The following is a 24,789-nucleotide window of genomic DNA, read 5'->3' on the forward strand; positions in this document are numbered from 1 at the left end:
GTGAGCCCCGAGGGGGGCACAGCATTCTCTTCCGGACAGGGTCCACACTCCCAAGAATCACCATGAAGGCCGTCTTCGTCCTAGCCCTGATCTGCGCGGTTGCCTACGCGAACAACGAAGAGCAACATGCCCAGGAACATCACCAGGAACAGCAGGAGGCCCACCACCACCACCACCCCCACGGGCACCACCACCACCACGGGCACCACAACCACTCCGTTTGCCGTGAGTTCCGCCCCTTCGATCCAGCCTATATATTTCTACAATTGTGAGCGAGGACCATAAGACAAAGAAATGCTGTAACCATTTCGGGTCATGTCTGGTAACCCCTGACGCTGTGAAACAAGATATAGTGCACTGGTAATGAAAACCAGAAATCTTCTTCCAAACTTTTTAACGTACCAATGCTCCGTAAACAGAAAAGACGATGTGGTGCTTCGGAGGTTAGCGAACTTTTTAACGCTAATCTACGAAGTAACGAACTAACTGAGTTTTCGAAGACGTTTTTCGAAAAACGAGGGCGCCGCCATCTTGCGTGTGCAGCGCCCTCTGGTAGCTGGCCGATTTGCTAGCTTGGGCGTTGGCTCCGCGGCATATGGGCGCAAGCTGCGTCTCGGTGAAGTTTTCGTTGTGGCGCGTTGTACGCTCCCTTCCGTAATATACCTTAAATAGCGAAGTTTTTGCATAGGACCTGTTTAAGTGATCTGGCTTGAATTGGCATATTTTTCGGTCGCGGTGAAGCTGAAATTCGCCTCGAGGTAGCGTGCTCCACGGTGGGTAAATGATTCCGGGTCGAACATATGCCTTGCAATACTTCGTCACAAGTTTTTTTTTTGTTTGTGTGTGTGCCTGGGATCGCGTACAGTAGCTATGTTGATCGCTTTACTGCAAGAACGGATGTTTCTTAGAACTATCTAACCGTGAGAGTCTCGGTGCTCATGGGCACCAAGCAGAAGCGCGCGTCAGTGTAACAGATTATTCGCTTCGAATTCCTGTAGGGTGCAATACAGGTAGTTTTGGGTGAACTTAGTAAGTATTGGACATAGTATACAGTTCGTATCAAAGGCGAATCCAGGTTTTTTCCTGAGGGGGGGGGGTAAGTTCCTATCAGTGATGATGATGATCAGAATGGTGATGATGATGATGAGGAGGAGGATAGTAACCTTTTTATTAACCGAAATTTTCGATAACCAAACATACAATAAATAGAAATAAATCATCAACTAGACTTTTTTCTACCATATGAGGGTTTATCTTACTGGGGTATCAATTACAAAATTAGGGGGGGGGGGGTGAGGACATCCGGACCCCCGTGTGGATCCGCCAATGGTTTGTATACCTTATCGATATATCAACACCCTACCTTCAGCCACTTCTTCCGTCAACAACACCGTACAAGAAAACTTCCTCTCTCTAGACTTCCAAGCTACTGTGGAGCACAATTTAGCCGATCAACTAATACAACATAAATAAAATAAAAAAACCGGCTCCTTCAGGGCGTTTTATAAGGAATTTTATAAGGAGGCGTCTTATATTAAGCGTCCGCCGTTCGGCAGCCGGACAAGCGTTCGATTTTGCGTCGCTTAGTTTGCTGTTGCCGACAAAGAGACATTACGTTTTGGCAACAAACCGAACTATTGGCTGGAGTGATTGAGAGAACAACTTTATTTTTTCGGAAACGAGGATGGGGGAAGAAGGGATGCGGAGTTCCCTCCAGTAGCCTTCCCGCACCCTCCTCCTCAGATTGGCTGAAAAAAGTACAGCCTAGGGAGGTAGTGGTCACTGTGAAAATCGACGAGGTTAGCCCACGTAATACTTGGAGCTGGGTATGCTGCAGTGTGACCGTAGCAACCTTTGAGATGGACCTAATGCCAACCGTGGTTCAGGCAAGTTTGTGACCCATTTCAGTTTGGAAGGAAGATACGTGTAAGGGGAGATAAACCACTGTTATTTTGTATTCACCTGCGGCTAGGTGCCAACCGCGTTTTGGAGCACACCTACTAAGTGGTAGCTGTAATCTGAAGATATATTAGACTTGTCTAGCTTTTTTGGGGCCACTTGTTCCTCTCGGCCGAAGAGGCATTCAACCGGGGAGACCTACACCTAGAATGAAGCATGACTGCGAAAATTTCGTTCGTTACCGCAAAAACAGGACTTGGTACGCGATGGCATTTCAGCAGGAAACAATCAATTAAGTTTTTATTATTTTTCCTACACGAAGTGGCTGGCACGGATGACCAGCTCCAACTTGTCCTCCCAGCGTAGCCTGGTGGAGAGGGCATGGGTGGCCAGCACACGCCAAGGTATCCCGTACAAGAGGTAACCCCCACCAGGCGGGTGCCCAGACATCAGCACCTAAGGCTCACCTTAATGAAGTTTTCTCCCCCTCCATCTCCCTACCCCATCGTTACGTCAATCTGTAGCAAAGAAATGCGCTGTCCCAGACACTGAGACCATTAAATTTTGCCCAATTTTCTGCCACTACTCCATAGTAGGTGAATAGAAAGAGCTAAGCCGAACAAAATTGCCAGAAATCTTGTGCGCTTTGAAGTGCGCAACTAACAAGGTGCCAGTCTGGCTCACTTATTAGCAACATCTCAGTAAAGTAATGCATAAATTAGCGGCAAACCCGCCTGCGCGATGTCTTCAAAGCTCCGTGAAGGCAAAGTAGCGGCCGTCCGGAGCGCACACACTAGAGAGGGGGAAAAGCGGCCCGCGCGCCGCGACCGCTGAGTGAAAGGGTAAATTTCCCCCTCGCTCGATGGAACGGGCTGTAGTATGATCACTAGAGCCATTCTGTGCACCAGTGGGTCAATGTTTCGCACGTTACGGTCATAATAACAAATGTAAAAGGAAGTTATGCCACGCCAAAACATTGCAGACATCACGTCAATAATGCGAAAACCGATTCACACATAAATTCCTTATTAGATGAAAGCACGACACGTAACCCTTGTCGGAATCCCACCGCGCCTATACCTATCATTGAATGCATTATAAGAGGTGCAGGTAAGGCCCCACTGGGTTTACGTATTATTGATAATTTTATACATTCAGCAGATCATGCGTCAAGCAAGAATACTAAACACAATCTACTCACGATTTCCTGAAAAGCGTCGTTATAACAATGTCAACGCGGCCCCGAAACAATTCATTACACGGCGATTTTGTTAAAAGCAGCGGGTGCTATTAACAGTGAGAGTCATGTGCAGTGCAAAAAAGCTATGTGGAGTTTCTAAAAGACAGGGATGAGAGTTATAGCTTTTGCCTAATCATTCGGTCTGTTTAATGGTTTTGCGACAATGTGCGAAACTTTTCAGGTCATCTTAAAAAGGTTGGGTAGAAAGCATTTTTTTTCCCTAAAGGGTGCCTTGAAGTGATGATTTCGTCTTTACATCCTGCTCGCCCTGCGTTGTGATGCCACTTGGGGCGATGCCCACACAAGCTGGCTCGTCAAACTGGCTCGCCAAGCAGGCTCGCCAAACCTGAAATACCACTCACGAGGCAGGGAATTTGACCAATAACGAGATGCGTGATTTGTTTGAGAAATGGGTTCTGCGTTCAACAACAATTTCCGTAAAACCTCGTTATACATATGAACTAGTGGGCATAACGAAGCAATCGCAATTCCCCACGAAATTTTTAAGGCCTCGTTTTGACAAAGCTAAAATTTCTTCGCAGTGGGTATAACGAACATTTTGTTTTTACAACGGTTATTTATGGAGCATTTTGGTAACCGTCAGGTCAATGTCTTATGGAGCGTGACGGTTATGCCGCATGCCAGACGTGGTAATTCAAAACTCGCGGTAGCTATGGGCCGCCAACTCCAGCTTGCTGAAATGGCTGCAAGCGCCTGGCAACACGAGCGACCGTATACGCGTCTCCCGGGCTGCCAGTATAAGGGTGCCTGGATGCTCCTCCAGCCACTCTATCGGGATGCGGCAGATCTGCTGCGCCACTTCTTTGGCACTCACCATGACGGTGAGGACGGACTATAAATCGTGGCTGCAGCTGAAAAGCCTATCATTCGCCTGAAGAAGACGCGGCAAAAATCTATCAAGGACTTTTTCTCTGCAAAGTGAGCCGCCAGCTAGTGTGCTGTCGAATGGTCATGGATGAGCCGTTTGGCGTAAATAAAGTAACAATTCCTCGCTGGTTTTTTTTTTGTTTTTTTTCTTATTTTCACGCGCTGCTGTGAGTTTTGGGGATGAGTACATACTCTCTTGCATGTAAATTGTCTCTAGAAATGAACAATGGCTTTAACGTAGCAATGGTTATAACGAAGTAATTACGACCCCTCCCCTTCAACTTCGTTATAACGAGGTTTTACTGTATTACTCATTGTCATTTTTGCATTTGGTAGAGATATTTTTTAAGTGAAATCGTGTACAGAGCTTCGCCGCAGGCCCCTTAGCCCATTTCAGTAAAATAGTTGGCCGTGTGTTTTAAATAAAACACACCCACGGATGTGTTTTACATAAAGCGCACTTATGGCGTTTTTTAATAGTGTAGGCTGCTAACACGCATGTCTGACATATATGGTAGTTATAAAGTAGACTAATACTGAGTGCCGAGAAGACTGCGGTAGCATGGAAGCCCACTGAAAATTTGTATGAGCGTGATTGTAGTAGTTGCTAGGCATGTTGTGAGGTGAACATCGACAGACGATATCCACAGGCTGACGTAGGATGAGAATGGCGTTGCTCTGCGTAAGGCCTGACGTTATGCCTAACGTCGCATCTTGGAGTTTAACGCCTCAAACCTGCACCTACTCAAAAAAGTTCTCACTGAACGCCAAGCGGCAGGTACCGATTCGCGCTGTACACCTTTAACCCAAACGTTAGGCCTACGGAGTGAACACCCGAGAGTTGCTGTGGGTATTCTAGAAATGTGGTGCGTACCTCCAGAGTAGCACATACTCGCAGTGTGGGACTGGCCAACCAAAGAATCTATCTCGAGAAATCGCGTTCGACCATCGTCATCATTAGACGGAGGGGGGTGCATGATTTGTTTTCTTTTGTTTCAATTTCAGAGCTCGATGATGAACCCCTCTCCCGTGTGCTGGCTTGCGTCCAAGAAAAACTAGCCGAAGAGGTACGTTGTAGTCACATATGCGACGTTAAACCACTATTCCAAAAACAGTTGAACGCAGCATGTGTTTTTCTTTGGTGATGGGATTTTAGCATGGATACAACTAAAATGGTGGCCAAATTCACTTTCTTAATGGTTGCGTTTAATGGGCTATACGCCGATTGATTTCGAAATGTGATGCGCCCGAGACCAACAGGTGGCCGAAGGGGGTCGGTGTGCATACAGCGCGAGAGGAAAAAGCGTGCGGCCAGCCACGGCACGTACAGATAACACCGGCCAACTAGCTGAGAGGAAGAGCGGGATTTCTCGGAGATTCACGTCGAGGCTCCTCGCTCTTGTTGCTCGCCTACCTATCCCTTTATCACTCCCTTTCTCCTATCTAATCTTTATATACCCCTCCTCCCCCTCCCCCCCCCCCCCCCCCCCGCACTGGGTTGTATGCAGGTGAGCCCCCAGCTGGGCTCAATAATATCCCCAGTGCATCTCCTTTCCTTTTCACTTGAACCACTTAGTAGTAGTAGTAGCGGGATTTCTTGTCCCATGGATGAAAAAAAAAAAATAAAAACAGGGAGTTAGCCTGTAACAGGTCCGCCGTAGAATACGCTGCATAGCAATTTGGAAACCATCAAGGTTTGTAATCTCGAACCCATCTAGTCAGTGGCACATGGCGAGGCTACGGTTATCCTGCCGGAACACGCTGAGCATATGATACCTCCTGTTATGAGCTAAGTGGCCACCTTGCCCTTCATGCTTATTCAGTCAGCCTATTATGCTACAATGAGACGGTATGCTGTTCAATGTTACATCATCAGAACAAATGAATTTGCAGTAAAAGAAGCGGTGCTTTCTAACACTCAATGGTGATTGTTTGTCGCTAATGTAACGGAAGCTGTTGCGCTGGCCTAATAGTTTCTGCACAATCCACGCCACGTGCTGTGTTACCACTGCATTAGTCCAGATTTTGCCGAAAATGGTCGCGAATGGTCTTTACTGACTCCTTCACACACTTCTGAAAACTTAAAAAAAATGCAAATCAGAGAATGCTGAGTATTCACACTCACTTAACCTTCCAAGCCAATATTGGAGATTCAGTTCTCGCAATAGAGTCGGACATCGCAGGATGGCCTATGGTATATGTAATAAACTTTGTATTCCATAACCCATATTACATACATGTGCGAAGAATATCAAATCGTTTACTTGATTGCTTGCTCTATTTCTTGCTGCCTTACTAAGTGCGACATGCTGTGCGATGGCAGGTGCTGAATTTTGCAGCATCCTTGTGAGGCCATCCCTAGATTTTTTAGTTCATTTGTCTTTGTATCTGCTTTTTTTTCTTTTGCAAAAACGTGTTCTTACTGATTTCCGATGGTACATGATTCTGCATGGTAGGGCAGGAAGGAGCTAGGTTTTAGTTACCTCCCTATAACGCTGGACTCCCTCTCAGTGTCTATATAGATTGCCCCTGTGTACTTCCAAATTTTCTCTTACGCAGTGGCTGCGCTATGCCGCAACTATAAAAGTATAATATTAGCCCACCTGCCTGTCAAATTCCATGCGCAGCGGAGTCTATTAGTTACAATACAGCCTAAACACGCTTTAATGAACGGGTGCTTTCGGTGTAACTTGAATATTCCAACATGTTAGGGTGGCAGATTTTAAAGTGTTCTTTTCATCTTAGGTCAAAGCAAAGCTGAACGCTGTCCAAGAGAGCCTCCAGTGTGCCGATATCCTTTGCGGCATCAGGAAGGTGTGCCAGAGCAATGGAGGCACCCTGGTAAGTACCGGCGGAACGCTAACTCCCGTCATTCAATGTTCTGTGAGTGAGTGAGTGAGTGAGTGAGTGAGTGAGTGTGTGAGTGAGTGAGTGTGTGAGTGAGTGAGTGAGTGTGTGAGTGAGTGAGTGAGTGTGTGAGTGAGTGAGTGAGTGTGTGAGTGTGTGAGTGAGTGAGTGAGTGAGTGAGTGAGTGAGTGAGTGAGTGAGTGAGTGAGTGAGTGAGTGAGTGAGTGAGTGAGTGAGTGAGTGAGTGAGTGAGTGAGTGAGTGAGCGAGCAAGCGAGTGAGTGAGTGAGTGAGTGAGTGAGCGAGCAAGCGAGTGTGGGGAAGTGAGTTTAGGTATCTGTGCTGCAACTGCAAGTGCAACCTTAATAATTATTCTTAATTCGTTGACTGGGGATCCCTTCAGTACGTTCTGTCCTTCACCTCGCACATTGGGTTAGTCCCAGCGTTAAGCACTGAAGTTAGTCACGAGACCTCCTGCCCCGACTACGTCTCCAGATTGGCAAGTCGTCGCGCTCCTGAGGTCCCTCATAAGTGTCATTCGCACATTGCGCAAAAGTATGAATGCACCATCTGTGTTGAGTGCACTGCAGATACTGGAGGCCCTAGATCACTTAATACTTGCAAGGCTCGGGTAAGCAAGTTTTCCGCTACAAAACAGGCCCATCTCGTTTGCCTGCTTGAGAGCCGTTATTCTAGAGTTTTGCATTTGAGCAATGCCTTAAACAATCTGCCAAATTTTCCCGTCAGTCTCATTATATTTAAAATAGAAGTTGGCGAAACCGAAACACAGGAAAGGAAAGGAAAAGTTCACACCAAAATTGTTGCAGGCTACTCAGCCGTCCAATAGTAGCTTGGTGTCTTTACAGCATAAGTAAGATTACATCCTAAGGCGGCTTTGTTATTTCTTTCTGCGTGTTTCAAGTTTTTCCTGCTTTTGAGGTCACTCACACAATATGATTCTCGAAAGGCATTGCAGCGCTTGCTCTGCTGCTCTGTAAGGAGTCGGCAATTTTTCGGGCGTTTCGCTTATCACACTGTGTTTTGCACAGTGAAAAAATGTGGTGCTCTTCCAAACAAAACGTACCGGAATTTCTTGCTACACAGAGAAGGGCCAGATATGGGTGGTCAACCACGATTGCCCAGCACCTTAGTTAATCGTGTTCATTTACTTAAACCTAGTTTTGTTCTACAATCACACAACTGAGGTGTTGTAGTGACAATAATCAAACACCTATTTTTATTTTATAATTTGAGTGGTATTTCAAACTCTTCGCTAATTTATCGAGCTCTTCATATAGGTTCCCAATAGTGGAAAAAAAAACCTGGAATTATTCTCCACGTCAGTGCACTAATGTTTATCAGAAGTTGAGCAGCCTCGGATTGATAAATTGCACGAAATGCCACACCAATGTGTCCTATAAGCATTGTCTGGATTAATATTTAAACGATTCAAGCCATAGAGCTTTTATAGCCTAATACTAGAAAGACGATTCGCCCTCTATTGCAACCTAACCAAAACGAGCTGATCAGTTGTTCGTTAACTTGAACATAGTCATCACCGTAGAAGTATTAGTAGCATCCTCTAAGGAAGCAGTGCTTCGACCAAACAGTGGGTCAAACCACAGGAATGGAGGCCGCAGGCGCATGCTTGTAGAACCACTGCTTCCTTGTAATTTTCTTGCTCATGGTTGGGCAAATATTAGGCGTCCTTTCACATAAACGTGTACCGTGGTGTCACTGCTGATTATGCTATCACATCCCTCTCTCTGCAGGAAGGCAACCGTGGCAACCAAAGCAGCGTTTTCACGGTGAGTGCTTACAAATAACAAAATGGTATAACTTCCGCAGACTGCACGTGTATAACTTTCCTTTTTAACTATAGCGTTATATTTGAATAATGGCCAGCGCACAACATGCAGTAAGTGAGTGAATATTTGAATCGTGGAGTGAAACGCACAAGGCTTCTCGAACACTGCTGAATAGTTCACTAATTCTTCAGCGTCACGTCAGTATTACGCCAACCATGAAAATGGTTGGCTTAATACGGAAGTAATTGTGCTATCTAAATAATGCAGTTGATCAAGGTTTTGTAGAAGGAAACACACCGTTGCCCGTGGCTGAAATTACACAATCTTTTTGGATGTTTTACACTCCGAACGTGCCCTCGGCTATGAGGGCTCCTAATTAATTTTTTACCACCCCGAGTTAACCTTCCCCGAAATGTCGAGACATAAGCGTTTCTGGTTTTTGCCTCCATCAGAAAAACGGCCGTTCCAGCCGGGATACAACCCTCCTGCTTTGGCTCAGTAGCACAACGCCGTAGCCACTAACTCTAGCACGACGGGTAAATTGCGCAAGACCTAAATGAATCAAACCGCTCTTAATTTCGGTCATATTAAAGCTTTTAAACACGATAATCTTTCCTAGGCTACACATACGCGAAATTTTCTGTGTGCCTATCTATCTGTTACCCGATTCAGCCTTCCACTCAAAAGTTGAAACAATTCGTCAAAAAAAGGAAGTATATATATAGGCAGAACCGTTCAAAACTCCTGGAATTTGCCGTTGGTCATACATGTCCCCATTATTTAGCGAAAAAAAAAAAAAAAAACCTCAGGCATATTTGAGGCAAAATTTAATTACTTGACCCTTAATCCCCGCGTTGTTTTATTTAGGAATACACGTTGGGTTGATTTTTAACAAAGCAAGTGAAAAAAAAGAGTGAAGCAGGAGCGACGTCATATTAAACTTTGCTCTGTGGACAGCCAATGCACTCGCCATTTGTACAAGTGCGGCACGCACACACACAGCTGGCTGGCGCCGCATCTTTTCAAAGTGCTACGAGTTGTGCCGCGCCTCCGCCAGATGGCGCCACGGGTCCCGCGACCGAGAGAAGACGCAATGAAACATCCTCCTCGCGAGGGGCACGATCAAATGCAGAGCATTTCCGGGGGCGCAAGACGTTAAGTAGTTTGCGTTACGTTAATGTTGTTGCACTTGTGGCAACTGCTGACAAGAGAGCGCTCGTCGGCAGTAATTTGAATGAGTCAACGATATAAGGCGCGTTCGTAGCGTCCCATTCTGTGTCGGCTTTGTGGTGCAGTGGGTAGAGCACCATGTACATTGCGTTCCGCCCGCAGGGTCGAGGGATCTAAACCGGGCGCCGGATAGTATTTTTTTTTATATAGTAGGGAGGGGTGCGGAGTACGGACGTCAACGCGGGTGACATCGTGAGTTACTGAAATGCTCTGCATTTAAAACACGCATTTAAAATGGCTCAGAAACGCTCCTGCACGTACGAGATAAAAGCTCGCACAAAAAAAAAAAAATGAGTCATCTCCGCTAACATGAAACCTGGGGAGGGGCGAAGCATGCCCCACCCCTTAGTGTTTTTTTGCCACGGAGGTGAACCCATTGTGGGGTAGAGGTATATAGCTTTGCTGTAAAAGTGGGGTGTCTTTGAAGCATGAAGTGTTGTAACGCGAGGCGTTGGAAAACGGGTGTCCCGGTGTTTTAGTACCGTGACTACCTGAAACGGCGACGACAACAACAGGACACGCCGACAGCCCGAGCCTCTACAGGGATTCGCAACAAAAAAACACTGTCATACGAGCACACCCGATTATCAGCAGTAAAATATTACACCCGCAACACTATGCACCGTGAAACACCATTGCTCAACACCATTTACGATCGCAAATACCCTTCGTTTTCAATTTCAGAACTGTAGTACGTCGTCCGACAGCTCCATCGCCTGGCAGTGGGTTGCCACTGCAGATGCGTGGCGCCATAAGCGGACAGTGTGGTGCCGTTTGATGGTTATTAAACTTACAGCTACGTTAACTCAATTTACACAATTTTAACTAGGCCTTGGACTAACGTGTAGCGTTATTTAAACATTACAGTGGCAAGCGCTCGTATGTTCGTTAGAACCGAACGGCACTCAAAAAAAACAACAAAAGTTTACGCGCTTGCAGCGTCACTTGCGGCAGACGCCTAAAGTCACTCGAACAAGGGGTGGGTGCAAGACTAGGTGCTAGGTTTTTTGAAACTTTTCTAACTTTGCCCTGGCGGCACCCATTTCAACCCTGGGCTGTGCAAGCGGCACATATACAGGGTGATCAAAGTTGAGTCGACAGGTTTTTTTAAAAAAAGGAAATACATCCCCCTCGCGAGGGGCACGATCAAATGCACAGCATTTCCGAGGGGGTGCGCCGGCAAGTCGTATGGATTACGTATTGGTTGTTGGTTTTCTTGTTACACGCTGCACGTCATCAAATTTGCGGTGGGCTACAGCGGGGCGTCCCGGCAGCACGAGACGCGACCAGCGCTGCTGGTCTCTCGATCATAGTCTCGATCGCGGGACCTGTGTCGCCATCTTGCGGAGGCGCGTGACAACTTATGGCGGGTCTCTCGATCATAGTCTCGATCGCGGAACCTGTGTCGCCATCTTGCGGAGGCGCGTGACAACTTATGGCGCTTTCGAAACAAACCATAAATGAGTGAAGGATATAAGGCGCTATCGGTGCATCGAAATCCGTGTTGGTTGCGTGGCTCAATCGGTAGTGCGCCCGGCACTTGCCGTTCCGCCCGCGCCGTCATGGGTTCGAATCCGGGCGCCGGAAACTGTTGTTTCTTTTATAGTGTAGTGGCCTGGCTGCGGACTAGGCCGAACGCCGCGTGACATTGTGAGTTACTAAAATGCTATGCATTTAAAAAAGACAGAACTCCCGCTCACGCTCTTCCAGACAGGACAAGAAACTACACATAAAGAAAAAGGTGCGCGCTCTCCAAACAGACGCGCACGAGCAGTGTGATGGCGGGAAAATTGAATTCCATCCAACAAACCCCCATTCAATACCTCGCGAGAGGGGTTGGAGGGAGGAGAAGAGCGAGGGTGTGGGAGAGCATAGCGGAAAAGGAGTTGCGCGGCAGGGGCAGCAGACAGCTGTCGTCCTTCAAAGATCTTTGCAATGAACCAAGCAGATAAGCTGCCAATTTTTCGCTGTTGTTTGTTACGTGAAAACATTATTTTTAACACAACGCAGGATAAATGTTGCCGCAGGAAACACAATACGTATATACATTTGGGACAATTATATTCACTTGCATGTAACAAGCCCGCATAAACAATTTTTGGCTACATGGAGTGAGCACACATCACGACCAAAGGGGATAGTAAGGGCGCTGAAAGCGCAGTTGGTTTATTTATTTATCAATACCAGTAACTTACGCAAGATTTCATTTCGGGGAAGGGGGGGGGGGCTCCGTTTTGCCAAAAAAAGGGTAAAGAGAGAACATGAAAGTAAGGAAAGGTAAAACACAACAAAACGAGAAAAAGAAAAAGCAAAAGCAAAAAATTGTTTCGATTTTAAAATAAAATAAAAACTACGTGATGATGACATACTCTCCATAACTGTCTACTGGAGTTGTAGTGAAACTGAAAAATGCCTGATCGTCTTCCTGAGTGCATACATAGAAGCCACGTATGGTTGGAGTGTATCTTGCGATACAACAATAAATATTAGCTGGCTTCGACCGTTTCCCCCTCCTCAGGAGCGTAAAATATCAGAAACCCCCTTCCGCGATATTTCCAGTTGGGCCTATGCTCGGGGACAACTTTCTGTAGCAATGAAGTCAAGGCTACAGAGCCGACCCACTTTCGCTGCGCAGCTGGAAGTAGTTCAACAAAAATAATTTTCTGGGTGTAATTTAAGCAATCCAAAAATGTATAGTTCTAATATTTTAACTTTGACTTAATAATGACACTAAATTATTAGCCAGAATAGCATGTGAAACCGAGAGCATTATTTCTAGATTTCCGGCGTTTTTTTTTTTAGGTTGCGGCATTCACCACTGGAATTACGTAGGTTCTCTTCAGAATAATAATAAAAAAAAACATGGCGTCCTCGTCGACAGGAGCTTTCTTTCCATCCGGTAGCTGGCCACAACATCCGCCTAATTGTATTTTCAAGAAGCTTGAGAGCCAAAAGCTGCCGACACAAATGAAGCAAGCGGTTTGCAACGTGTGCGCCCAAGTGAGAGTGACGCAGCCGGGACTTCCCGTCGTTTGCGCATTTCGTTCGGTTAGCCAGCTCGCTGGCGTAAGCGAGTGTACTGTCGCACGGCTCAAGTCGGAGGTTTTGAGTAGACTGAAGCCCCCAAAGCGTAAAACGGCTTCGTTTGGCGACTGGAAGACCACTCGAATTGCGGAATGACAAGAGTACAGCGCTACGATAGTTTCACCCTTCAACGCACTCAACGCGATTCAAATGGGATTTGACTTCGCGCCGTAGTGTGTGCGTGCTGCTCTTTCGGTATATCGCGCCCGCGCTATTTAAGCACGCTACACATTTCCATAGTGCTGCCCTGCTTTCAGCCCCAGAAGAAATCTATAGAGTTGGACGGCATCGTCCACGGCATAATTTGGTCAAGTCGGTCCGAGTTCTCCTGTCAAAACGTTGGCTTGTGTTGAGAAACACATGAAGCGTAGGGAAGCTGACGCCACTATGCCTGCATGCTCGGTGATCGTGGTTCAGCGCACTCAACTACGGACCTCGTGCAAAGAAATGGCCTGTAGAAAACGCGTATCGGTCACGCGGAAACTGAAACCGATATAGGGAACTACTTTGGCGCAGTAACACAAAAAAGTTTGCACTCCCCCCCCCCCCCCCCCCCCCCCCCGTAGCTTTCTCTCCATTGCCGCAGAAAGTTGTCCCCGAGTATAGTATGAGTGATAAGTCGCTTTCATTCGAAAGAGATTGTTACAAAGTTATCTTTACAACGTTGCGAGGTTAGCCTTTCAACCAAAGTGTTGATGGAAGGGTTCGGCCTGTGTAAGACTGTTCACTACAGTGCTGTGCAATAACACCGCATTACTAACGAAAAGTTCTGGCGCTCATCGGTCTCACTAAAGGGTCCCGGAATTATTGGGAAAAAGTATTCGCAATTAACTCGGGTAATACGGGGGTCCTCATACGGGCAGGGATTTTTCCACATTTTTTTCCTTCTAATATATATATATATATATATATATATATATATATATATATATATATATATATATATATATATATATATATATATATATATATATGTGTGTGTGTGAATATTATAGGTAGAGTCTCTCATCGCCTTGGGCCTTCCACTCCTAGCAAGAAAATTCGACACTTCACTTTGTTGGGCATTCGCAAAACACATCACCCACTAATCGAGGAGGCGTCTTAATTGGTCGTATATCATCAACGGTGCAAGGTCCCGATGTCAATTCCGCCAGTTAACACTTTCATCACATGGCCAGGAGGACTGATATTTTTAGAGTTGGATATTTATTGACATGTGAGGTATTTGATAGACTGTTTAGGCGGACTTTTGCAGATCGTATCATTAAGGTTTAGCGCCCAAAATTCTCGGATACGGAGTTCTTGCGCTTTGCCTATTTCCTCGCGGATTCCCGGCTGGACTTCGGCTCTGTAAGATGCATTTTTTCCTATCTTATTTTTGGTACAGGAGGAACAGAACACACAACTCCGCTCAGCCTTCTACGACTGCCGACCGTCTGACGCTGCCCATGCCCACCTAGGGGAAGCCGCTCCAGCCACTGACGTCCCCACTGAAGCTTAAACATTACAGGCCATGACGCCTCTTTAACCTTGATTAATAAGGACAATAAAATTTAACTACAATTACCGTTTCACGACTCTTGCTTTCCTACCTGTGTCTGCTTAGCTGATCTTACAAGAAACAGTCTGTCCTCGTCTAATGCTTTACGTACCTGTCCAAACTTTGTTTTTTACGTCCTGCCACCAGCAAACAATGTTAAACTGTCATTGAAAAAAGACCGAAGAAAATCGTAAGCGTGGTCTTCCTACCCTAACACGGCAAATTTCCTAATGTGGGGATAACCCGTGGTATGAGCTTTATCGGCCAAGTTACACGACTTTTTAAGCATTGAACTGGGTTGAGGCGTATCACTTCTCTTTCACCATTGTTCCTGGGGATATGAAGATGTCGGCAGTATCGACACGTTAGCATGCCCGCGGGAAGGGATTCGGCAGATCGCGAGCATGTATGTCTGCAAAAATTGTACATTAATAAAAACAAAGTAAAAAAATAGGAATAAATGTAAAGGTAAACAGTACAACTGGGAGCAATAGGACGATTCGATAGGATTAAACGGCACCGCAAACCCGTGTGGCAAAATTCCTGTGGCTGCAGAGGCGGCCGTGAATACCGCCGCGTGCCTTGTATTCCTTGCAAGCTGAAGAATAAACAGCGTCTTACACTGCACTACGCCCTCAAACAAAGCGTTACATGCCTTCAATGATAGAACGGATCAAAAACAGGAATTTGAAAGATATCGCGGTATTTTTCTCATCAAAGGCAATTAAACGGTGGGTTCCAAACGGTGCATTCCGTTTATTCGGTCCGAAGCCCTCGAACGGGCTGTTTGCTTTTAAGCTTATTGCGATGTCCCATCCGGATAAGTCAGCAAATGTCCTCACTTGATACGACCAAACCTCAGCAGTTCTCGTGACCGCGCCTCCGACATCACATAGCCAACAACGTTGAGGTATGTTTAATCAAGCTCGCCTCAACATCAGATGAACATATGGCCTCCTCCCCTTCATCTTACCTCACTCTCAACCATACCTCAAGTATACAGTCACCCCATCCTTAAGTGCTAAAGTCAGTTTTTTTTTCTCGAATTCCCAATGAATACGAAGCTTTATTTGAAAAAAGAATACAGTGCACGCATAAGAAAAGGGTACCTTGCTTATTCTTACCATTATGTGCTAGAATTCACGCTGAACAATTAGTAGCGCTTACGTGAGAAACCTGCGTCGTCCACTCTGTTTTCTGACACATTTGCTTTTGACATTCTTTGTCGACAGGTTCGAGTGCCGAAATTCATTTTTTCTGGCTGGCTGAAATCGAAATACCACGTCAAGAAGTGTTGGACAGCATTGGAAATCACATTACTCGACATTCACGGGCCATGCACTCGTAAGAATAACCATGGGTCCGCTTCATCACCGTGAATCGCAGTCGCGAATTATTGAGCTAAAACTAGCAATGTATGTCAGTGATAATGACCATCATACAATTTCGAAGGAGGATGCGATCTGACATTGCACAATGTAAGCACTACGTAATCGAGCACTGCGCGATGTCACACCGACGATCGAATTTTTGAGTAACTATTCATGACATTACAATTTGTCAAATTCGCTCACTTCAACGCAACAATTGTTCGTTCAGTTGCACTATGGCAAACCAGACTTCTGGAATTCTTTCAAAGTGTACATGTCTGTGCCAGTTCGGTGATCTCAAATGCCGGTGTGTATGCGAAGGGAGGCGCTGCGCGGTAGCGCTCTTGAGAAAAGTCGTTTCCCTTGAACCGCACGTATGCAGCCGAGCATGGAAAAAAGAAAAGGTCCGGTGAGGCTCTGACGACAGGTTTTCTGAAGACATTACCGCTATGCCGAGCCGCCTTCTGAGACCACTTCCCTTTCCCATCTGCTGGGCCTCGCCTTCTCCGCCGCTACAATATAGTGCCTAGAATATACTGATTTGATCGTAGGGTTTAGCGCGCCGACGCAAAGCAGGCGATGAGACGCGCCGTAGTGGAGGGCTCCGGATTAATTTTAACCACCTGGGGATCTTTAACGTGCGCCGAAAGCTCGTACACACGGGCATTTTTGCTTTTCGCCTCCATCAGAAATGCGACCGCCGCAGCTGGGAATCGAACCCACGACCTCGCGCTCAGCAGCGCAACGCCTTAGCCACTGAGCCACCGCGGCGGGTTAGAATATACTGCCAGTATATTCTAGGCAGTATAGCTACAACGCATGGCGGAGCACGGAAACGCCGAAGAAACCTGCTGGTGGCACGAAATACGTTGAAAATAAGCCGTGCTCTCCTCCGCGGCTGTTTCAAGGCGCAGCCCTTTGGCGGCCGTCTCTGGGCTGAGCCGCGTTGTCGGCGTAACCGAGTGAACGATGGCAAGACCGGGGAGGGAAAGGAAAAGCGAACGATGGAAGAAAGGAACGGAGGAGAGTGTCGCGAAATTTGGAGGGGAGGGCGTTTCGCCGTGGCCGCGCGAGCCAGCGCTCTCCGAAGTTTGTGGTGGGGTCAGAGGCCGGACACTTCGGCTAGTTTCAGTATCACAAAATAAAGGGCCGCCATGACGCTGGTAGCCAAGCGAAAATTCATCAACTTTTGCATATGTGGCTTTATCTTTTCAACATACGCAGCAATAAAGTAAAGTGATGCCATTATGTGTAGAAATAAAATGTGTTCTTCGCTGTTTCCTTTTCTGGCACCAATATATATTTATTTATTTAGTCGCTTCATCCGTTGCGCCAACGCGCGGCGCTTTCGCTGTTATCTCTTCTGCTGTCATCCTGTCCGTCCGCTCCTGCTGCTTTCACTGTGTGCACGTGTAGAAGTTTTGTAGTATACCTTGAAGGTGAAAATTTTGGTGTCTGCGAGTGCGAACGGGCTCAAAATGTCAGAGAAACTGAGAAAAGGACACAACGCGTGCTTCGATGCTGTGCGGTGCGACAACTCGGGAAGGAATAGCACAGCGAAATTTTTCCGCTTCCCAGCAGCAGTTTGTGAAATATATTTATCTTCAGATCGCGAAAGGTAAAATACCCGCCGTTCGTGCTGCTATGTTGTCATCGACGGTCGTTTACCTACACGCTTGTGAATTGGCTGCCCAACTTGAAATTGGGACCTGGGCACCTACATCATATGCTTTTTCATTCTGTCCGTGCACGGCCGCCAACTATAGTTACAAAGGCGAAATTACTTCTGCTGCTTTATTTTCGTATTTCGCGTTGTGGTTAGCCCCAACCCTGTAGTCCCCGCCATGCTTGCTGCGCTAATTCGCTTAAAAGTACTTCGCAGTTTAGTGTCCCTGATTATCTGTGCACCGTATGTAGATCGTCGTGCGCATGCCGATGGCGTACAGACTGGCGGAGAGGTACTGGGACCACTGTGTGGTGTGACGAATAGTACGCTTTCTCGGCAATCGGATAGCGTAATTTGTGAGTGAGTGGGTGAGTGGGCGAGTGAACGAGTGCGTGCGTGCGTGCGTGCGTGTGCGTGTTCACGTGTGTGAGTCCGCGTGCGTGTTCGTGCGTGCGCGCGGGTGAGTTCGTATGTGTGTGCGTGCACACGCGTGTTAGTGTGCGTTCGTGTGTGTGTGTGTGTGTGTGTGTGTGCGTGCTCGTGCGTGCATGTGCGTTTGTGTGCGTTGCGTGCGTGTTCGTGCGTGTGCGTGTGTGTGGCCGATGACCCCCATTCTCTCCGTTATTTCGTATCAACTTTCGACGTGAACGCGTCTCGGTGCCCCGTGCGGGCGCATGACGGTGTAGTTTAGGATCAAGCTGCGGCTTTGCTCTGCGGTAGGCTGGCGCCGTTTACGGAGGTGGACGGGGTGGGGGAGGCGGGTACCAGCCATCTCGTCTCCTTAAGGACGCCGGCAATAAAGTCAGGGGGTGCCGTGTGGCGTGACCTCAAGGCGCCGCCCCTCTCTCTCGCTTTGTCTCTGCCAAGCGCTCAAGACCAAGCCCTCCAGTTTCCTCCTCTACCTTGCTTGCCGTTTTCTATCCTATCGTGGCAGTGCTTTGCTGGACCGCCCCGCTCTGCACCCTGTTCAGCTGGGATTACTCTTGAAACAAACTGTTTGGAGGGCTGTCTGGAACGAATTTACTGCGCAAATTTAGTGGCGCGGATAGCACGCTTCCCGATAGGATTATTTGCGCACGCTAGCCAGTATTTTGACAGATGTCGACAACAGCTTCTCTGAGCTTTTCTTCCGAACTGGATTGTTTCTTTTATGTTTGCCCCTGCTGTCAAAATTTTTAGTGTTTCTTTTGTTTCGTAGAGTCTGATCAAAATAGTATAGACAATTTATAAAAAGTTATGATGAATGCTTCCGGCAAATTTGCGAGAATTTTTTTCATTTCGTAAAAGAGTCTAGCGAAGATTGCAGTGCTAAAAGTGGCATATCAAGACGTGCTTATACTAGCCTTTTACATACTTAGGAAAAAGTGAGACCCTATTCATGAGATAGGTATATTTTAGCTTAAATCTACGTATTTCATGCTCGAAAATATTGTACTGCAGACAGCGAAAGCGATGAATGCCACTCATAACAAAATCGATGCATTAGTACTCGTAAAAATCATAACCCACTCCAATGTCGACACAATCAAAGTACATAAAAATAAAATCACGGCCTATATATGGAAGACCCTCCGGGATAGGACGTGACAGATAGGACGTGACGCATCTTTTGTAGACCAAACATCTACACAAGCCATGGATATGAGCTGCTACGCCGGCCATCTATAGATAAATGAAGGCCTCGATTTTGACAACAAAGCAGTATTTTTACAGTGCTTACCTGATTACAACCACCGTAAATTTATGACCAACGCACCTACTACAATTATTTCGGAAGTTTGTCTCTATTCTTCGCGTAAGCGCGGTTGCATGCTATTGGTATCCGTCACGCTGAATACCCCACCTCTTACACATTGATTTTTTTTCGGTGGCGCCCACACGCCGGCGCCTGCTTTCTCCCTACCCTTTAACTTTTTTTTTGTTTTCCTTTTCTCGCCGTCGGCGACACGGACGCACATTCGAAACAGCCCTTGTTTTCACATACGAGATGGCGCATGTCCCCGCCTTATCCTCCCCCTACCCTTCTCCCCCACCCAACTACTTTGCAATACTGTCTCCATGTCTAAACACACGGACGGCTTTGCCTGGTACTCCGTCGACGGTCGACTGAGGTCTGCGAGTCACCGCAGCACGCAGTCGTACACGAAAAACTGTGCGCCCCCTCCCTCCATACAGAGATGCGAGAGAATAGACCCTAGAAGGCATTGGCGGCATTAGTTCGGGAAGCCAGCTGAAGCAGGAGAGCCCAAGTAAACGTAGTAACTGTCGGTAACCGCCGCGACCGCATCGCCGCCTCTCCGAGCTCCGACGCAAGACGCCTGGCGCCTGTGGTGGCGGAAACGTCCGGGTGGCGACGCCGCCCCGCTGGCGCCTGTTGGCGGCGTGAGAAGCCCAACGGTTCCTGTACACTCTAAGAAAAAAGGGTGTGGTAGTTTCTCCCTTAAGGGTGAAACAGGAATGTATCATATATTGCTCCCTAAAAGGTAGAAAGATTCTCCCTTTAAGAGGGAGGAGCGCGTTTCTACCCCTAGGAGTGGAGGAAGATTTCCCCCTATCGTGAGCTAATGGAGGAGCGTTCCTCCCCTGGCAGCGTCACCCGAGCAAGGCTTGTCATGCGAGAAAGGCCTAGCGAGCTGATCGGTTTGAGGATAGAGGAAGTACAAATAAGTAGGTTACTGTTGTTGTGTGCGCTTAAAATGCGCTAAAATAACCAAGAAATTACTTACCGAGCACCAGAACTGCGGTTAGCAAGCGATGTCGCCAATCGTATATGCGCCACTTGCAACCGTCTCGCTGCGCGCCCCGCCTACGCGTTCAGAGCGAACGCGCCGCCGTAAACACAGTAGAAGTCATCCCGATTGCTTTCAAAATGCCGCCTTTATTTCCGAAAGGCTCGTAACCCCGCCGTTCACCTCACACGAGATCACAAGCATCCAATGCGGCCGTTTGAGAACAACCAGTTTGTGACAAGTGTGTGCTGGTGGTGACGGTGACTGACCCCCGAGCACGGCTGCTCGGGGGTCAGTCACCGTCACCACCAGCACGCTGCATGCCGTCTCTCGGCTGGAGGGTACCCCTACCCTCACAGGTTCACGAACGCGGGTCTAAATCGTGACACTGGCGACGAGGGAAGAAGCCCGCGGAGCGGCCGAAGCCACCGTGAACGCCGCCACCGAGAACGCCGAGACACCGCCCCCTCAAGCCAGCCGCCATTACGCCATGCCGCTGTACGGGAGGCTCGAGCCGTTCGAGGGTGAAGGGTCCGCCTGGCCGGTCTACGAGGAGCAAGTCGGCGTGTTTTTCCGGGCGAACGACACACCCGAGGCGAAACAGCGCGACATCTTCCTGGCCAGCTGCGGGACCTGCGTCTTCGCTCTCCTGCTCGACCTGCTCAAGCCGGCCACGCCGCACGACAAGTCGCTGGGTGAGCTGCTCGCTACGCTACGCTCGCACTACAGCCCGGCTCCGTCGACGTTAATGGAGCGTTTTCGCTTCAATAACCGGAGCCGCCGAGACGGAGAGACGCTCGGGCAGTTCGTCGCAGCGCTGCGATGGTTGGCGAGCGGCTGCGCCTTCGGGGAGCAGCTCGACTCGCTGCTCCGGGACCGTTTCGTCTGCGGCATCAACGACCCCGCCATGCAGACGCGACTCCTGGAGCTTCCCGACCCCTCGCTGGACGACGCCGTGATAGGCAGCGCTGGCGATGGAGGCTGCGGCCAAGGACGCGGGCGAGCTAGCGCGTGCGGCCGGCTCACCGTCGGCGGAGGCGGCGGTGAACAAGATGGCGACACGGCATGGCAGGTGCAGTCGCTGCGGTGGTGACCACCCCCCCTCCCAGTGCCAGTTCGCGCAAGCGGAGTGCTTTGCGTGCGGAAGAACTGGGCACATTGCTCGGTCGTGCCGAGGGGGGACGACGGCGGACGGACGGAAGCAGCAGCCGGCGTCGAGCACAGGTTCCGCGCCAGCCCAAGGCCAAGGGAGTCGGCGCAAGGGTAGGCGGCGGGGGCGTGCGGCAGCAGCTTCGGGTCCAACGGCTAGGCTTCACGTCGTGGCCGAAGACCCGCAGATTTTCGACATGTGGCACGCGGCCACAGTGCAGCCGCCGGTGCCACCATACTGGCTGACCGTCGAAGTCTGCGGGCGCCCCATTGCCATGGAGCTGGACACAGGGGCCAGTGTGTCGGTCATGGCCGGGAAAGCATTCAGGCGCACCTTCCCTGGCGTGGCCGTCGAGGCGTCGCGCGTCATGCTGCGCAGCTACTCCGGACAGCTCGCCCAAGTCGAGGTTCAAGCCCAGGTCAGCGTCTGGCTTTGCGACAGGGAGGCCACCCTGCCCCTGTACCTGACCAAGGGGCCGTCACCGACGCTGCTGGGCCGGAACTGGATCCAGGCGTTGGGCGTGAGGCTGCTGGAGTACCAGGAAGCAGTGCATGCAGTGGCAGACAGCCCGAGCCTCCGGACCAAGTTCGAGGCCCTGTTCCAGCCCGAGGTGGGGACATTCACCGGCACGGCGGCAAGCATTCAGGTGCCAGAGGGAGCACTGCCCCGCCCCGCCCGACTGCATGGACGGCGTCATCGAGCAGCTGCTGCACCGGCGAGAGGCCGGCACCAACGGCGGCGGGGTGCTGGGCGCCAACGACCACCTGCTGCACCTGGTGGTGCTGGGTGCCAGGGCCAGCGCCCAGCAGGAGGCGCAGGCTATGCGGCAGGTGCTCCCGCAGGGTTTCCGGCTCGACGACAAGGCCCAGTACGCGCTGGATTTCAGGATCATCGACGGCGACGTGGGCCTGCCGCACAACTCGTTCGGCACGGAGCCACTGCCCCACGGCTGCCTGTGCGTGTACGCCAGCCAGCCGGGGCTGGAGTACATCCGCGGGAGCCTCGAGAAGACCCTGCTGGCCAACCTGGAGCAGGAGGACCGGCTGCCCTTCCACGGCCTGCCCCTTGTCATGGTGTTTGCGGGCCAGGGGGACTTCATGCGCGAGGAGGGCATCAACCGGGCCAAGAGCCTGTAGTGCCCCTTCGTGGACGACAGCGGCGGCCTGGACCCCGTGCGACTGGAGCAGGCGCTGTGCGCGCTGGTGGAGAGCATCGAGTGGCGGGCGGGCCGGCTTCACATCTACCAGGCGCTGCCCGCGGTCGCGGGGCCCCAGCCGGACCTGCGGCTGAGGCTGTGCATGGTGTGCGGGGACCCGTACGCGCCCGAGCAGGTGCTGGCGCCCCTGCTGGCGCAGCCGGGCTGCCTGGCCACGGGCCCGCCGCACTGCCTCAGCCTGGACTCCTTCAAGGGGAGCCAGCTTCACCGACCGCTGCCAGCACAGCACCAGGGGCTGGTGCTACTCGCGCCACTGTGGCGCCACGCGCAAGTCCTTCGACACCGGGAAGGCTGACAGCTGGTGCGAGAGTGCCACAGGTGGCACCCAATGCTGCCACACCTGCATCGACACCTGTGCCCAGGCGGAGTGCGAGACTACGGAGACCGCCAGACCATTACTCGCCGGGGAGACAAGTGGTGTTTTGTGTTTGCGTAGGACAAAGAAACTTGGGGGTGAGGGGCGTGACAAGTGTGTGGCGCCCCCCATCCCTGATATTCGTTGGCCGCTAAGTTCAGTGGCCCCACCAGGCTCGGTGGGCAACATTGTGTGTGGCCGGGCAATAAACACCGCCGAGCACGGCTGCTCGGGGGTCAGTCACCGTCACCACCAGCACGCTGCATGCCGTCTCTCGGCTGGAGGGTACCCCTACCCTCACAGGTTCACGAACGCGGGTCTAAATCGTGACACAGTTGTTGTTAGTCGCCTTACCAGGAGGAAACATTCTAACCGCAGCAGAATACTACGACTTTATGTACATCAATGAAATCGAAACCCCAACGCGTAACGGTAACTGCCGCTCCAGGGACACATGTACCGATCTAACCTTCACAAGAGGATCGGACAAATGTACTACATGGATAAATACCAAAGAAAACCTGGGAAGTGACCATGATATCATTCGCATCACCACCAAAACCAGTTGGTGCAAAAATAAAGGCAGGAAACAGAAAATTACTGACTGGGACAAATTCAGAGCAGCCCTCAGCAGCGAGTGCCCAGACGACGATATTCATGACATAGACGAATGGAGCAGTAAAATCTTAGATGAACACAACAAAGCAACCAAAGCCGTCTCGGTAGATCGAACCTTCGCCTGCATTGACAGATACCTAGCGAATATATGGGATAAAAGAGCCAAACTAGTTAAAAGATGGAAAAGACAGAAAAGCAACAAGGTTCTGAAAAGACGGATCAAGAACATAACAAAGGCAGCTAGAGAATACGCAGAGAGACTCTCCAGACAAAACTGGAACGATTTCTGTGACACCCTGAAGAACACCCTTAGCACATCCAAAACATGGAACACCATCAAAAGTCTGCTTAACCCAGAGGGCACAAAACGGGAGAGTAAACACAACCTGAAAAGAGTTTCGCACCTGTTCAAGGGTACAAACGAGCAACTCATCCATGCTGTGAAGGAAAAATTTGGATTTAATAGTCCGATTGAGGCAACAAACAAAAGATACGAAGGTCCGGCGAACGAGACTCTAGATCGCCCCATTACTAAAGAAGAAGTCTTCGCAGCCATAATGGGAACAAAAAGAAAAGGAGCAGCAGGCAGAGACGGAATAATCAACTCTATAATAATAAACTTAGGTGACCGACAAATAGAACAGCTCACCAAATACTTCAATGAAAAAATCTGGATACCCGGTACAATACCACCATCCTGGAAACACTCCGAAATAATAACCATACCGAAGCCAGGCAAACCCCCTGACATTGGCAACTTGAGGCCAATCTCACTAACCTCGTGTCTGGGAAAACTCTTGGAAAAAATCATAACCAACAGGCTTTCCAAACATCTCGAAACGAAAAATTCATTCCCCCACTGCATGATAGGCTTCCGGAAAGGCCTAGCTACACAGGACGCTTTTATCCAACTCCAGCACGATATTTTTAAAAAGAAGGAAGAAGGGGAACAATTTATCCTGGCACTAGACCTCAAAGGAGCTTTCGATAACGTAACACACGACGCCATATTGACAGCTCTAGAGAGGCTAGAATGCGGGGATAGAATATTCCGCTACGTGAAAGCATTCCTGTCCGACAGAACGGCTACCATTTGCATTGGAGACACGAAGTCAGATATCTTTGACATGCCTAACAAAGGCACACCACA

At 49.3% G+C, this 24,789-nt stretch overlaps 1 protein-coding gene across 1 annotated transcript; it reads left to right on the top strand.

Annotated features, from left to right (window-relative positions):
- Positions 1-14: 14 nt before the first annotated feature.
- On the top strand, positions 15-14,558 carry LOC144140915 (uncharacterized). Its single transcript, XM_077672411.1, has 5 exons — positions 15-225; positions 5,033-5,094; positions 6,773-6,868; positions 8,646-8,681; positions 14,383-14,558. Exons 1-5 carry the CDS (start codon positions 63-65, stop codon positions 14,494-14,496), a joined length of 471 nt encoding a protein of 156 aa, XP_077528537.1. The 5' UTR covers positions 15-62; the 3' UTR covers positions 14,497-14,558.
- Positions 14,559-24,789: the final 10,231 nt, after the last annotated feature.

This window comes from Haemaphysalis longicornis, unplaced genomic scaffold (assembly GCF_048455015.1).
Source record: "Haemaphysalis longicornis isolate Haplotype H1 unplaced genomic scaffold, Haemaphysalis longicornis Haplotype H1 scaffold_550, whole genome shotgun sequence".
Lineage (NCBI taxonomy): Eukaryota > Metazoa > Arthropoda > Arachnida > Ixodida > Ixodidae > Haemaphysalis > Haemaphysalis longicornis.